This window comes from Scyliorhinus torazame, unplaced genomic scaffold (assembly GCF_047496885.1).
Source record: "Scyliorhinus torazame isolate Kashiwa2021f unplaced genomic scaffold, sScyTor2.1 scaffold_947, whole genome shotgun sequence".
Lineage (NCBI taxonomy): Eukaryota > Metazoa > Chordata > Chondrichthyes > Carcharhiniformes > Scyliorhinidae > Scyliorhinus > Scyliorhinus torazame.
In genome coordinates this window covers 39,159-53,875 of record NW_027308674.1, presented here as the reverse complement: position 1 = coordinate 53,875, position 14,717 = coordinate 39,159, and the positions used below count along the sequence as shown (strand labels likewise).

Genomic DNA, 14,717 nt, shown 5'->3' with positions numbered 1-14,717 from the left:
TAAATCAAAATAAAAGCGTGCAAACTCCAAACGGGACCCGAGTCCTCGCCGCCTTGAGGCAACAGTGCTGTCCCCTGCATCATCACGCCACCCGACAATCATGCAACCATAAACGCACAGGAACTACTTGTTACAGGAAATATTCATTCAACCTGGGGCTGGTACCCAGGTCTCAATCCCCCCCCCCCCTAAGTTAACTCAACACCAGGCAAGGACAGCCACTGTGGCCTGCACCCACCCCCCCCTCCACCACAACCCTCCTCGGGAGGGGGGGGGGGGCGCTAAAAGAATGCTCCCCCTTCAAAGCAAAATTATAAGATGTAGTTTATTTATTTACAACTTTTTTTTTTTGTAAGAAAATAGGATACTTCGAATATAAACCCTTTTTAAAAACTCTGCTCGACTTTTTAAGAATCCAGACACAGTCCCTTGCGACGGGGAGACGGGCTCTTTTTTTTTTTTTTGCGAGTTCGCATTTCCTGATTAATTGTCTTTTTTCCTCGCGCTTGCTCGCTCTCTCTCTCTCTCTCTCTCTGTCACACACGCACGCCGAGTGAAATTTTCGGAACAGTCGGCCTCTGCGGAACGGCGCTGGCTCTCCTCAGTCTGCGTATCGCTGCTGGACGTTCGATCGCGCGCTCGCTCTCTCATTCTCCCGCTTCCCGCGCGCTCCCTCCCGCTCTCCGGGACACGGTGCAGCGGGCGTGGAACAATTGCCTTCGTCCTGGCTTGTGAGTGTGTTTATTTTTTTTTTTTGAAATCTCGCTCTCTTCTCTCTAAATCCCGATCGTAGAATCGTGCAATCGGCGCCACGCACTGTGGGCGCGCTCTCTCTCTCTCTCTCTCGCTCGTCTCGTCTCTCGGCAACGGCCGACGAGCTCAGTCGCTGTCTGAGCCGACCGCAGACGAGCCTTTCCTTTTCCTCTTGGGCTTGGGTTTGGCGTCCTCCTCTTCCTGTGTGTGTGGTGGTGGTGGTGGTGGTGGTGGTGGGGGGGGGGTAGAGAACGACACTAGATTAGACACGGAGTCGGGCGTGCTGCAAAACGGACCCCCCACGTGCCACCCTCCCCCGCCCCCTCCTCCCTCCCACCTCCCGGAGCAGCACTACCGCTTGGCGCGCAGCGGACAGTTTCAAAGGTTGCGGATGTGCGAACTGCGAGAGGGAGAGCGGGGGGGGGGGCGGGACTGAAGACGGACGCAGGCAAGTTGGCAGAGCTGGGCAGAGAGGCGGCGGATGGAGTTCAATGCGGAGAAACGCGAGCTGATGCATTTTGGTAAGAGGAACACGAGGGGGCAATATTAAATAAGGGGCAAAACTCTACAAGGGGGGGGGTTGCAGGAGCAAAGGGACCTGGGTGTCTCTGTTCACGGATCGTGGAAGGTGGAGAGAGCAGTTGATAAAATATCAAAATAATAATCGCTTATTGTCATCAGTAGGTTTCAATGAAGTTACTGTGAAAAGCCCCTAGTCGCCACATTCCGGCGCCTGTTCGGGGAGGCCGGTACGGGAATTGAACCCGCGCTGCTGGCCTTGTTCTGCATTACAAGCCCGCTGTTTAGCCCATTGTGCTAAACCAGCCCCTAAAACATAGCACCCTGGGCTTTATTGACGAGAGCGAGGAGGTCATACGGCTGAAACCAACACAAAGCCTCGGCTGGAATATAGTGCACGGTTCTGGACGCCGGCCGCACTACGGGAAGGATGCGAGCGTGGCGGAGAGCGCCGCAGGAGAACGGTCCCAGGGTTGAGCAACTTCAGCGACGAGGGTAGATCGGGACTGTTCCCCTGGGGGAGAAGGCGGCCGAGAGGAGATTCGATTGAGGTGATCAAAATCGCGGGGGGGGGGGGGGGGGGGGGGGGGAGCTGGACAGGGAGAAACCGCTGGCGCTCGTAAAAGGATTTAGAACGCGGGGGGCACAGATTTCAGGTGTTTGGCAAAAGAAGGAAACGCGATGGCGCACAGCGAGCGCAGGGGACGCTGGACAATCTCAGCAGGTCTGACGGAAAGGGAGCCGACGTTTGGAGTCTGGGTGACTCTTTTCTCAAGTCACTCAGACTCGAAACGTCAGCTCCCTTCTCTCTCCCTCTCCACAGAGGAGTGATCTTCATCATTACAAGTAGGCTTACATTCCCACCGCGATGAAGTTACGGTGAAAAGCCCCTAGTCGCCACATTCCGGCGCCTGTCCGGGTACACAGAGGGAGAATTCAGAATGTCCGATTCACCTAACAAGCTCGTCTTTCGGGACTTGTGGGAGGAAACCGGAGCGCCCGGAGGAAACCCACGCAGACACGGGGGAGAACGTGCAGACTCCGCGCAGACAATGGCCCAAGCCGGGAGTCGAGCTCGGGACCCTGGAGCTGTGAAGCCACAGTGCTAACCACTGTGCTAGCGTGCCGCCCCAGACCTGCTGAGATTGTCCGGTGTTTCCGGTTTGTGTTTCAGATTCCAGCAGCCGCAACGATTTTGCTTTTGTCCCACGGCGAGCCGCCTGGCTCCGGGACGGGCTGCCTGGGAATGTCACGGAGGCACCGAGGGGGGCGTTCGGTGATTACTTGAATAGAACCAATGTGTGGGGAACAGGAGCCCGCTCTTGTGTTCGACTCGCTCGCTCCGTTGAGATTGGTGGTCGGAGGGCACCGACGGGACATGACGGGGAGCTAAATTCTTTAACCCAGAGGGTGCGGGGGCAGTCACGTACCGATTCCGTGCTGGACGAGGAGTCCTCGTCGTTCCCGATGGGCTGCGAGGCATTTTTCCTGCTCCGGGGGCTGGAGGCCGCCGTCTTGCGTCGACTCCGAGACGGCTTTGAGGAGTCCTCGTAATCGTCGGCCAGAGCGAAGAGATCGCTGAACCTGCGGGGCGGCAAGGTGCAGAGGTTCACGTGGGGGAGTCACTGCTGGTCAGACACACACACTGTGCAGGGTGAGACAGACACACGCAGGCAGGCAGACAGACAGAGGCATGCAGACAGGCAGAGACAGACAGTCAGACAGACACACGCACTGTGGAGGGTGAGACAGAGACCGACAGACACCGACAGAGACCGACCGACCGACACACAGACCGACCGACACACAGACCGACACACAGACCGACACACAGACCGACACACAGACCGACACACAGACCGACACACAGACAGACACACAGACAGACACACAGACAGACACACAGACAGACACAGACAGAGATACAGACACAGTCAGGCAGACACAGTCAGGCAGACACAGTCAGACAGACACAGTCAGACAGACACACACACTGTGGAGGGTGAGCCAGACAGACACAGCCAGACACACACACACACAGCCAGACACACACACAGACACAGTCAGACAGACACAGACACACACACTGTGGAGGGTGAGATAGACAGACAGACGGACAGACAGACACAGAGACGGACAGACAGACAGACAGACAGACAGACAGACAGACACGCGGACAGACAGACACGCGGACAGACAGACACGCGGACAGACAGACACGCGGACAGACAGACACGCGGACAGACAGACACGCGGACAGACAGACACGCGGACAGACAGACACGCGGACAGACAGACACGCGGACAGACAGACACGCGGACAGACACACACGCGGAGACACACACGCGGAGACACACACGCGGAGACACACACGCGGACAGACACACACGCGGACAGACACACACGCGGACAGACACACACGCGGACAGACACACACGCGGACAGACACACACGCGGACAGACACACACGCGGACAGACACACACGCGGACAGACACACACGCGGACAGACACACACGCGGACAGACACACACGCGGACAGACACACACGCGGACAGACACACACGCGGACAGACACACGCGGACAGACACACGCGGACAGACACACGCGGACAGACACACACGCGGACAGACACACGCGGACACACACACGCGGACAGACACACACGCGGACAGACACACACGCGGACAGACACACACGCGGACAGACACACACGCGGACAGACACACACGCGGACAGACACACACGCGGACAGACACACACGCGGACAGACACACACGCGGACAGACACACACGCGGACAGACACACACGCGGACAGACACACACGCGGACAGACACACACGCGGACAGACACACACGCGGACAGACACACACGCGGACAGACACACACGCGGACAGACACACACGCGGACAGACACACACGCGGACAGACACACACGCGGACAGACACACACGCGGACAGACACACACGCGGACAGACACACACGCGGACAGACACACACGCGGACAGACACACACGCGGACAGACACACACGCGGACAGACACACACGCGGACAGACACACACGCGGACAGACACACACGCGGACAGACACACACGCGGACAGACACACACGCGGACAGACACACACGCGGACAGACACACACGCGGACAGACACACACGCGGACAGACACACACGCGGACAGACACACACGCGGACAGACACACACGCGGACAGACACACACGCGGACAGACACACACGCGGACAGACACACACAGAGACAGACACACACGCGGACAGACACACACGCGGACAGACACACACGCGGACAGACACACACGCGGACAGACACACACGCGGACAGACACACACGCGGACAGACACACACGCGGACAGACACACACGCGGACAGACACACACGCGGACAGACACACACGCGGACAGACACACACGCGGACAGACACACACGCGGACAGACACACACGCGGACAGACACACACGCGGACAGACACACACGCGGACAGACACACACGCGGACAGACACACACGCGGACAGACACACACGCGGACAGACACACACGCGGACAGACACACACGCGGACAGACACACACGCGGACAGACACACACGCGGACAGACACACACGCGGACAGACACACACGCGGACAGACACACACAGAGACAGACACACACAGAGACAGACACACACAGAGACAGACACACACAGAGACAGACACACACAGAGACAGACACACACAGAGACAGACACACACAGAGACAGACACACACAGAGACAGACACACACGTGGACAGACACACACGTGGACAGACACACACGTGGACAGACACACACGTGGACAGACACACACGTGGACAGACACACACGTGGACAGACACACACGTGGACAGACACACACGTGGACAGACACACACGTGGACAGACACACACGTGGACAGACACACACGTGGACAGACACACACGTGGACAGACACACACGTGGACAGACACACACGTGGACAGACACACACGTGGACAGACACACACGTGGACAGACACACACGTGGACAGACACACACGTGGACAGACACACACGTGGACAGACACACACGTGGACAGACACACACGTGGACAGACACACACACGGACAGACACACACACGGACAGACACACACACGGACAGACACACACACGGACAGACACACACACGGACAGACACACACACGGACAGACACACACACGGACAGACACACACACGGACAGACACACACACGGACAGACACACACACGGACAGACACACACACGGACAGACACACACACGGACAGACACACACACGGACAGACACACACACAGACAGACACACACACAGACAGACACACACAGACAGACACACACAGACAGACACACACAGACAGACACACACACACACACACACAGAGACAGACACAGAGACAGACACAGAGACAGACACAGAGACAGACACACACAGAGACAGACACACACAGAGACAGACACACACAGAGACAGACACACACAGAGACAGACACACACAGAGACAGACACACGCAGAGACAGACACACGCAGAGACAGACACACGCAGAGACAGACACACGCAGAGACAGACACACGCAGAGACAGACACACGCAGAGACAGACACACGCAGAGACAGACACACGCAGAGACAGACACACGCAGAGACAGACACACGCAGAGACAGACACACACACCAGAGGTCTGCAACTAAGAAAAAGATTTAAGAGTTGAAAGGCAGAACTGATGCCCCCGTTGCCTGGGTAACTGCCATGACCCTTGAACCCACGCGGGCAGGGTCTGCCACATGCGACACGCCGATCGCCTGCGTGCGCCATCGCCCTCGCAGCTGGCAACCCGCCCCCCGCCCGGCACATTCCCTTCAGACGCGCTGGACCGGCAACGCACACCCGCCCGGCGCCCCGGGGTCTGCAGAACCGGCTGGCAGGGTCGGGGGCTGGAGGCCGTCCCAGGCCACCCGAAGGCCTCGGCAACGCCGACGTGGTCAGGCCCCCCCCCCCCCCCCCACCCGGCGAGCAGGTTCAAGAGGTGCGGCCGCGGCGCTCGAGAGAGGCGCACCCCCCCCCCCGCCCCTCCCCTCCACATCCCGCTATCTCAGGGACTCACTTCATCTTGTGCGCCTCGTCACAGCTCGCCTGGACGTGCTGAAGCGCCTGGAGGATCGGCGTCTGGGCGAAAACTGCAGCCGGAAGGGGAGAAATGATAAACGTCAATACGTCTGACAAGCAACGCCAAGTGCTCTGCTCTATCCCTTTTTTGGTCCGAAACAGATAGCTTCACACTTGCTTACATTGAATTCCGTCTGCCACATATTTCACCCATTCTCCTAGCCTGTCAATATCTCCTCGCAACTTCACGCTGTATCTAATTTCATAGAATTTACAGTGCAGGAGGCCAGTCGGTCCAGCGAGTTTGCACCAGCCCTTGGTGTGTGTCTGTCTGTGTGTTGCAGCTGTACAGAACTCTGGTGCGGCCGCATTTGGAGTATTGCGTGCAGTTCTGGTCGCCGCATTATAGGAAGGATGTGGAAGCATTGGAGCGGGTGCAGAGGAGATTTACCAGGATGTTGCCTGGTATGGAGGGAAGATCTTATGAGGAAAGGCTGAGGGACTTGAGGCTGTTTTCGTTAGAGAGAAGGTTAAGAGGTGACTTAATAGAGGCATACAAGATGATCAGAGGATTAGATAGGGTGGACAGTGAGAGCCTTTTTCCTCGGATGGTGATGTCTAGCACGAGGGGACATAGCTTTAAATTGAGGGGAGATAGATATAGGACAGATGTCAGAGGTAGATTCTTTACTCAGAGAGTAGTAAGGGCGTGGAATGCCCCGCCTGCAACAGTAGTGGACTCGCCAACACTAAGGGCATTCGAATGGTCATTGGATAGACATATGGACGATAAGGGAATAGTGTAGATGGGCTTTAGAGTGGTTTCACAGGTCGGCGCAACATCGAGGGCCGAAGGGCCTGTACTGCGCTGCTATGTTCTATGTTCTAAAGAGTGCCCCACTTCAGCCCACACTTTCAACCTACCCCCGTAACCCCAGCTGATCTTTTTCTTTTGTACACGAGGGCAATCCACGTAACCTGCACATCTTTGGACTGTGGGAGGAAACCGGAGGAAACCCCCGCGCGCACGGGGCAGACTCCGCACAGACAGCGACCCCCCCCCCCCCCCCCCCCCCCCCCCCCCCAAGCCGGGAATCGAACTCGGGACCCCGGAGCTTGCGGAGCGACTGTGCTGACCCCACTGTGCCACCGCGCTGCCCCGCGTCCCCTCGGCTGTCGGCAATGCCGCCTCAAACCCTGCGTCGTCCGCAGATTTGGAGGCGTGACCTGCGGTGCCGGCGTCCCCAAGTCCGGCCGGAAGGCGTGCACTCACAGTTGTGTTTGGTGGGGAGGAGGCACAGCCGCAGGTTCGCCAGGTGCTCCAGGATCTGCTGCAACGTGAGCTGTGCCAACTTGCTGCTGGAACTTCGCAAACTAGAGGGAGAGAGAGAGAGAGATGGGTAAGCGACGGGACCTGCACAACGCTGCGGGGTGGAGATTCCAAATTCAGGTCGACACGGCTCCCCAAAGACGCTCCTTTCTCACGCGCCGCGGGCTTAACCCCGGGGCTTGACTACACAACCCCACGGTCAGTGCTGAGGGAGCGAAATCGCTGGCTTGTTAAGCAGACCAAGGCAGGCCAGCAGCACGGTTCGATTCCCGGACCAGCCTCCCCGAACAGGCGCCGGAATGTGGCGACTAGGGGCTTTTCACAGTCACTTCATTTGAAGCCTACTTGTGACAATAAGCGATTTTCATTTAATTTCATTACAGGCGGAGTCCGGCTGGTTAACCACAGGGAGGGCGGTGGAGCAGCTGAGAAAGGCGAGGGGGGGGGGGCGATCTATGCGTATGGAGAGAAGGCCAGCAGAATGCTTGCACAGCAGCTCAGAAAGAGGGAGGCGGCCAGGGAGAGAGGGAAAGTAAAGGACGGAGACGGGAACCTGGTTGGAGATTCAGCAGGGGTGAATAAGGCGTTTAGGGATTTCTGCAATAGGCTGTACAGGTCGGAACCCCCAAGAGGGCCGGAGGGGATGAGGCACGTCTTAGGGGGACTGGATTTCCCAAAGGTGGACGGGGAGCTGGTGGAAGGGCTGGGGGCCCCGATCGGGTTGGAAGAGATAGCGGAGGGTCTGAAGGCCAGGCAGTCGGGTAAAGCTCCAGGGGCCGGACGGGTACCCAGGGGAGTTCTATAAAACGTTCTCGGGGATATTGGGGCCGGTGTTGAAGAGGATGTTCAATGAGGCAAGGGAAAGAGGGGTGTTGCCCCCGACGATGTCACAGGCCACGATTTCGCTGATTCTGAAGCAGGACAAGAAGCGGGAGCTGTGTGGGTCCTACAGGCCGATATCCCTGTTGAATGTCACTGTCAGAGCGTCAGTACTGAGGGAGTGCCGCACTGTGGGAGGGTCAGTACTGAGGGAGTGCCGCACTGTGGGAGGGTCAGTACTGAGGGAGTGCCGCACTGTGGGAGGGTCAGTACTGAGGGAGCGCCGCACTGTCGGAGGGTCAGTACTGAGGGAGCGCCGCACTGTGGGAGGGTCAGTACTGAGGGAGCGCCGCACTGTCAGAGGGTCAGTACTGAGGGAGTGCTGCACTGTTGGAGGGTCAGTACTGAGGGAGTGCCGCACTGTCAGAGGGTCAGTACTGAGGGAGTGCCGCATGGTGGGAGGGTCAGTACTGAGGGAGTGCCGCACTGTGGGAGGGTCAGTACTGAGGGAGGCGCCGCACTGTCAGAGTGTCAGTACTGAGGGAGTGCTGCACTGTCAGAGGGTCAGTACTGAGGGAGTGCCGCACTGTCAGAGGGTCAGTACTGAGGGAGTGCTGCACTGTCAGAGGGTCAGTACTGATGGAGCGCCGCACTGTCAGAGGGTCAGTACTGAGGGAGTGCTGCACTGTCAGAGGGTCAGTACTGAGGGAGTGCCACACTGTGGGAGGGTCAGTACTGAGGGAGTGCCGCACTGTCAGAGGGTCAGTACTGAGGGAGTGCTGCACTGTCAGAGGGTCAGTACTGAGGGAGTGCCGCACTGTCAGAGGGTCAGGACTGAGGGAGTGCTGCACTGTCAGAGGGTCAGTACTGAGGGAGCGCCGCACTGTGGGAGGGTCAGTACTGAGGGAGTGCCGCACTGTCAGAGGGTCAGTACTGAGGGAGCGCTGCACTGTCAGAGGGTCAGTACTGAGGGAGTGCCGCACTCTGAGGGTCAGTACTGAGGGAGCTCCGCACTGTGGGAGGGTCAGTACTGAGGGAGTGCCGCACTGTCAGAGGGTCAGTACTGAGGGAGCGCCGCACTGTGGGAGGGTCAGTACTGAGGGAGGCGCCGCACTGTCAGAGTGTCAGTACTGATGGAGCGCCGCACTGTCAGAGGGTCAGTACTGAGGGAGTGCTGCACTGTCAGAGGGTCAGTACTGAGGGAGTGCCACACTGTGGGAGGGTCAGTACTGAGGGAGTGCTGCACTGTCAGAGGGTCAGTACTGAGGGAGCGCCGCACTGTCAGAGGGTCAGTACTGAGGGAGCGCCGCACTGTCAGAGGGTCAGTACTGAGGGCGCGCTGCACTGTCAGAGGGTCAGTACTGAGGGAGCTCCGCACTGTGGGAGGGTCAGTACTGAGGGAGTGCCGCACTGTGGGAGGGTCAGTACTGAGGGAGGCGCCGCACTGTCAGAGGGTCAGTACTGAGGGAGTACCGCACTGTGGGAGAGTCAGTACTGAGGGAGTGCCGCACTGTCGGAGGGTCAGTACTGAGGGAGCGCCGCACTGTGGGAGAGTCAGTACTGAGGGAGTGCCGCACTGTCAGAGGGTCAGTACTGAGGGAGCGCCGCACTGTCAGAGAGTCAGTACTGAGGGAGTGCCGCACTGTCGGAGGGTCAGTACTGAGGGAGTGCCGCACTGTCAGAGGGTCAGTACTGAGGGAGTGCCGCACTATGGGAGGGTCAGTACTGAGGGAGTGCCGCACTGTGGGAGGGTCAGTACTGAGGGAGGCGCCGCACTGTCAGAGGGTCAGTACTGAGGGAGTACCGCACTGTGGGAGAGTCAGTACTGAGGGAGTGCCGCACTGTCGGAGGGTCAGTACTGAGGGAGTGCCGCACTGTCAGCGGGTCAGTACTGAGGGAGCGCCGCACTGTCAGATGGTCAGTACTGAGGGAGCGCCGTACTGTCAGAGGGTCAGTACTGAGGGAGCTCCGCACTGTCAGAGGGTCAGTACTAAGGGAGCGCCGCACTGTCAGAGGGTCAGTACTGAGGGAGTGCCGCCCTGTCGGAGGGTCAGTACTGAGGGAGTGATGCACTGTCAGAGGGTCAGTACTGAGGGAGGGCCGCACTGTCAGAGGGTCAGTACTGAGGGAGCGCCGCACTGTCAGAGGGTCAGTACTGAGGGAGGGCCGCACTGTCGGAGGGTCAGTTCTGAGAGAATGCCGCACTGTCAGAGGGTCAGTACTGAGGGAGCGCCGCACTGTCAGAGGGTCAGTACTGAGGGAGGGCCGCACTGTCAGAGGGTCAGTACTGAGGGACCGCCGCACTGTCAGAGGGTCAGTACTGAGGGAGGGCCGCACTGTGGGAGGGTCAGTACTGAGGGAGGGCCGCACAGTCAGAGTGTCAGTACTGAGGGAGCGTCGCACTGTCAGAGGGTCAGTACTGAGGGAGCGCCGCACTGTCAGAGGGTCAGTACTGAGGGAGGGCCGCACTGTCGGAGGGTCAGTACAGAGGGAGCGCCGCACTGTGGGAGGGTCAGTACTGAGGGTGCGCCGCACTGTCAGAGGGTCAGTACTGAGGGTGCGCCGCACTGTCAGAGGGTCAGTACTGAGGGAGGGCCGCACTGTGGGAGGGTCAGTACTGAGGGAGGGCCGCACAGTCAGAGTGTCAGTACTGAGGGAGCGTCGCACTGTCAGAGGGTCAGTACTGAGGGAGGGCCGCACTGTCGGAGGGTCAGTACTGAGGGAGGGCCGCACTGTCGGAGGGTCAGTACTGAGGGAGCGCCGCACTGTGGGAGGGTCAGTACTGAGGGTGCGCCGCACTGTCAGAGGGTCAGTACTGAGGGAGCGCTGCACTGTAAGAGGGTCAGTACTGAGGGAGTGCCGCACTCTCAGAGGGTCAGTACTGAGGGAGCTCCGCACTGTCAGAGGGTCAGTACTGAGGGAGTGCCGCACTGTCAGAGGGTCAGTACTGAGGGAGTGCCGCACGGTGGGAGGGTCAGTACTGAGGGAGTGCCGCACTGTGGGAGGGTCAGTACTGAGGGAGGCGCCGCACTGTCAGAGTGTCAGTACTGAGGGAGCGCCGCACTGTCAGAGGGTCAGTACTGAGGGAGTGCTGCACTGTCAGAGGGTCAGTACTGAGGGAGTGCCGCACTGTCAGAGGGTCAGTACTGAGGGAGTGCTGCACTGTCAGAGGGTCAGTACTGAGGGAGTGCCGCACTGTCAGAGGGTCAGTACTGATGGAGCGCCACACTGTGGGAGGGTCAGTACTGAGGGAGCGCCGCACTGTCAGATGGTCAGTACTGAGGGAGTGCCGCACTGTCAGAGGGTCAGTACTGAGGGAGTGCCGCATTGTCAGAGGGGCAGTACTGATGGAGTGCCGCACTGTCAGAGGGTCAGTACTGAGGGAGCGCCGCACTGTCAGAGGGACAGTACTGAGGGAGTGCCGCACTGTCAGAGGGGCAGTACTGATGGAGTGCCGCACTGTCGGAGGGTCAGTACTGAGGGGAGCGCTGCACTGTCAGAGGGGCAGTACTGAGGGAGCGCCGCACTGTGGGAGGGTCAGTACTGAGGGAGTGCCGCACTGTCTGAGGGTCAGTACTGAGGGAGTGCTGCACTGTCAGAGGGTCAGTACTGAGGGAGTGCCGCACTGTGGGAGGGTCAGTACTGAGGGAGCGCCGCACTGTGGGAGGGCCAGTACTGAGGGAGGGCTGCACTGTCAGAGGGTCAGTACTGAGGGAGTGCCGCACTGTCAGAGGGTCAGTACTGAGGGAGTGCTGCACTGTGGGAGGGTCAGTACTGAGGGAGCGCCGCACTGTGGGAGGGTCAGTACTGAGGGAGTGCCGCACTGTGGGAGGGTCAGTACTGAGGGAGCGCCGCACTGTGGGAGGGTCAGTACTGAGGAAGCGCCGCACTGTGGGAGGTTCAGTACTGAGGGAGTGCCGCACTGTGGGAGGGTTCGTACTGAGGGAGCTCCGCACTGTCAGAGGGTCAGTACTGAGGGAGTGCTGCACTGTCAGAGGGTCAGTACTGAGGAAGCGCCGCACTGTCAGAGGGTCAGTACTGAGGGAACGCCGCACTGTGGGAAGGTTAGTACCGAGGGAGCTCCGCACTGTCAGAGGGTTAGTACCGAGGGAGCTCCGCACTGTTGGAGGGTCAGTACTGAGGGAGCGCCGCACTGTCAGAGGGTCAGTGCTGAGGGAGCGCCGCACTGTCAGAGGGTCAGTACTGAGGGAGCGCCGCACTGTGGGAGGGTCAGTACTGAGGGAGCTCCGCACTGTGGGAGGGTCAGTACTGAGGGAGCTCCGCACTGTGGGAGGGTCAGTACTGAGGGAGTGCTGCACTGTCAGAGGGTCAGTACTGAGGGAGTGCCGCACGTGGGAGGGTCAGTACTGAGGGAGCTCCGCACTGTCAGAGGTTCAGTACTGAGGGAGCGCCGCACTGTGGGAGGGTCAGTACTGAGGGAGCGCCGCACTGTGTGAGGGTCAGTACTGAGGGAGCTCCGCACTGTGGGAGGGTCAGTACTGAGGGAGTGCTGCACTGTCAGAGGGTCAGTACTGAGGGAGTACCGCACTGTGGGAGGGTCAGTACTGAGGGAGTGCCGCACTGTGGGAGGGTCAGTACTGAGGGAGTGCCGCACTGTCAGAGGGTCAGTACTGAGGGAGTGCCGCACTGTGGGAGGGTCAGTACTGAGGGAGTGCTGCACTATCAGAGGGTCAGTACTGAGGGAGGGCCGCACTGTCGGAGGGTCAGTACTGAGGGAGCGCCGCACTGTGGGAGGGTCAGTACTGAGGGTGCGCCGCACTGTCAGAGGGTCAGTACTGAGGGAGGGCCGCACTGTGGGAGGGTCAGTACTGAGGGAGGGCCGCACAGTCAGAGTGTCAGTACTGAGGGAGCGTCGCACTGTCAGAGGGTCAGTACTGAGGGAGCGCCGCACTGTCAGAGGGTCAGTACTGAGGGAGGGCCGCACTGTCGGAGGGTCAGTACTGAGGGAGCGCCGCACTGTGGGAGGGTCAGTACTGAGGGTGCGCCGCACTGTCAGAGGGTCAGTACTGAGGGAGCGCTGCACTGTCAGAGGGTCAGTACTGAGGGAGTGCCGCACTCTCAGAGGGTCAGTACTGAGGGAGCTCCGCACTGTCAGAGGGTCAGTACTGAGGGAGTGCCGCACTGTCAGAGGGTCAGTACTGAGGGAGTGCCGCACGGTGGGAGGGTCAGTACTGAGGGAGTGCCGCACTGTGGGAGGGTCAGTACTGAGGGAGGCGCCGCACTGTCAGAGTGTCAGTACTGAGGGAGCGCCGCACTGTCAGAGGGTCAGTACTGAGGGAGTGCTGCACTGTCAGAGGGTCAGTACTGAGGGAGTGCTGCACTGTCAGAGGGTCAGTACTGAGGGAGTGCCGCACTGTCAGAGGGTCAGTACTGAGGGAGTGCTGCACTGACAGAGGGTCAGTACTGAGGGAGCGCCGCACTGTGGGAGGGTCAGTACTGAGGGAGTGCCGCACTGTCAGAGGGTCAGTACTGAGGGAGTGCCGCATTGTCAGAGGGGCAGTACTGATGGAGTGCCGCACTGTCAGAGGGTCAGTACTGAGGGAGCGCCGCACTGTCAGAGGGTCAGTACTGAGGGAGTGCCGCACTGTCAGAGGGTCAGTACTGAGGGAGTGCCGCATTGTCAGAGGGGCAGTACTGATGGAGTGCCGCACTGTCAGAGGGTCAGTACTGAGGGAGCGCCGCACTGTCAGAGGGTCAGTACTGAGGGAGTGCTGCACTGTGGGAGGGTCAGTACTGAGGGAGTGCTGCACTGTCAGAGGGTCAGTACTGAGGGAGCGCCGCACTGTCAGAGGGTCAGTACTGAGGGAGTGCCGCACTGTGGGATGGTCAGTACTGAGGGAGCGCCGCACTGTGGGAGGGCCAGTACTGAGGGAGTGCTGCACTGTCAGAGGGTCAGTACTGAGGGAGCGCCGCACTGTCAGAGGGTCAGTACTGAGGGAGTGCCGCACTGTCAGAGGGTCAGTACTGAGGGAGTGCTGCACTGTGGGAGGGTCAGTACTGAGGGAGCGCCGCACTGTGGGAGGGTCAGTACTGAGGGAGTGCCGCACTGTGGGAGGGTCAGTACTGAGGAAGCGCCGCACTGTGGGAGGGTCAGTACTGAGGGAGCGCCGCACTGTGGGAGGGTCAGTACT

At 59.7% G+C, this 14,717-nt stretch overlaps 1 protein-coding gene across 1 annotated transcript; it reads right to left on the bottom strand.

Moving 5' to 3' along the window:
- Window positions 1-311: 311 nt before the first annotated feature.
- Window positions 312-7,786, bottom strand: LOC140406858 (integrator complex subunit 3-like). The gene is made up of 4 exons (XM_072494739.1): window positions 7,690-7,786; window positions 6,415-6,487; window positions 2,703-2,856; window positions 312-954 (listed from the first exon to the last, which is right to left on the bottom strand). Exons 2-4 carry the CDS (start codon window positions 6,417-6,419, stop codon window positions 880-882), a joined length of 234 nt encoding a protein of 77 aa, XP_072350840.1. The 5' UTR covers window positions 6,420-6,487; window positions 7,690-7,786; the 3' UTR covers window positions 312-879.
- Between the last annotated feature and the right edge of the window lie 6,931 nt (window positions 7,787-14,717).

Bases quoted from the DNA above. Each gene is read 5' to 3' on its own strand.
- LOC140406858 (XM_072494739.1), bottom strand. The intron at 955-2,702 runs GTACGTGACTGC...CCACACACACAG, and splicing joins CCTCGTCCAGCACGGAATCG to GAAGAGGAGGACGCCAAACC.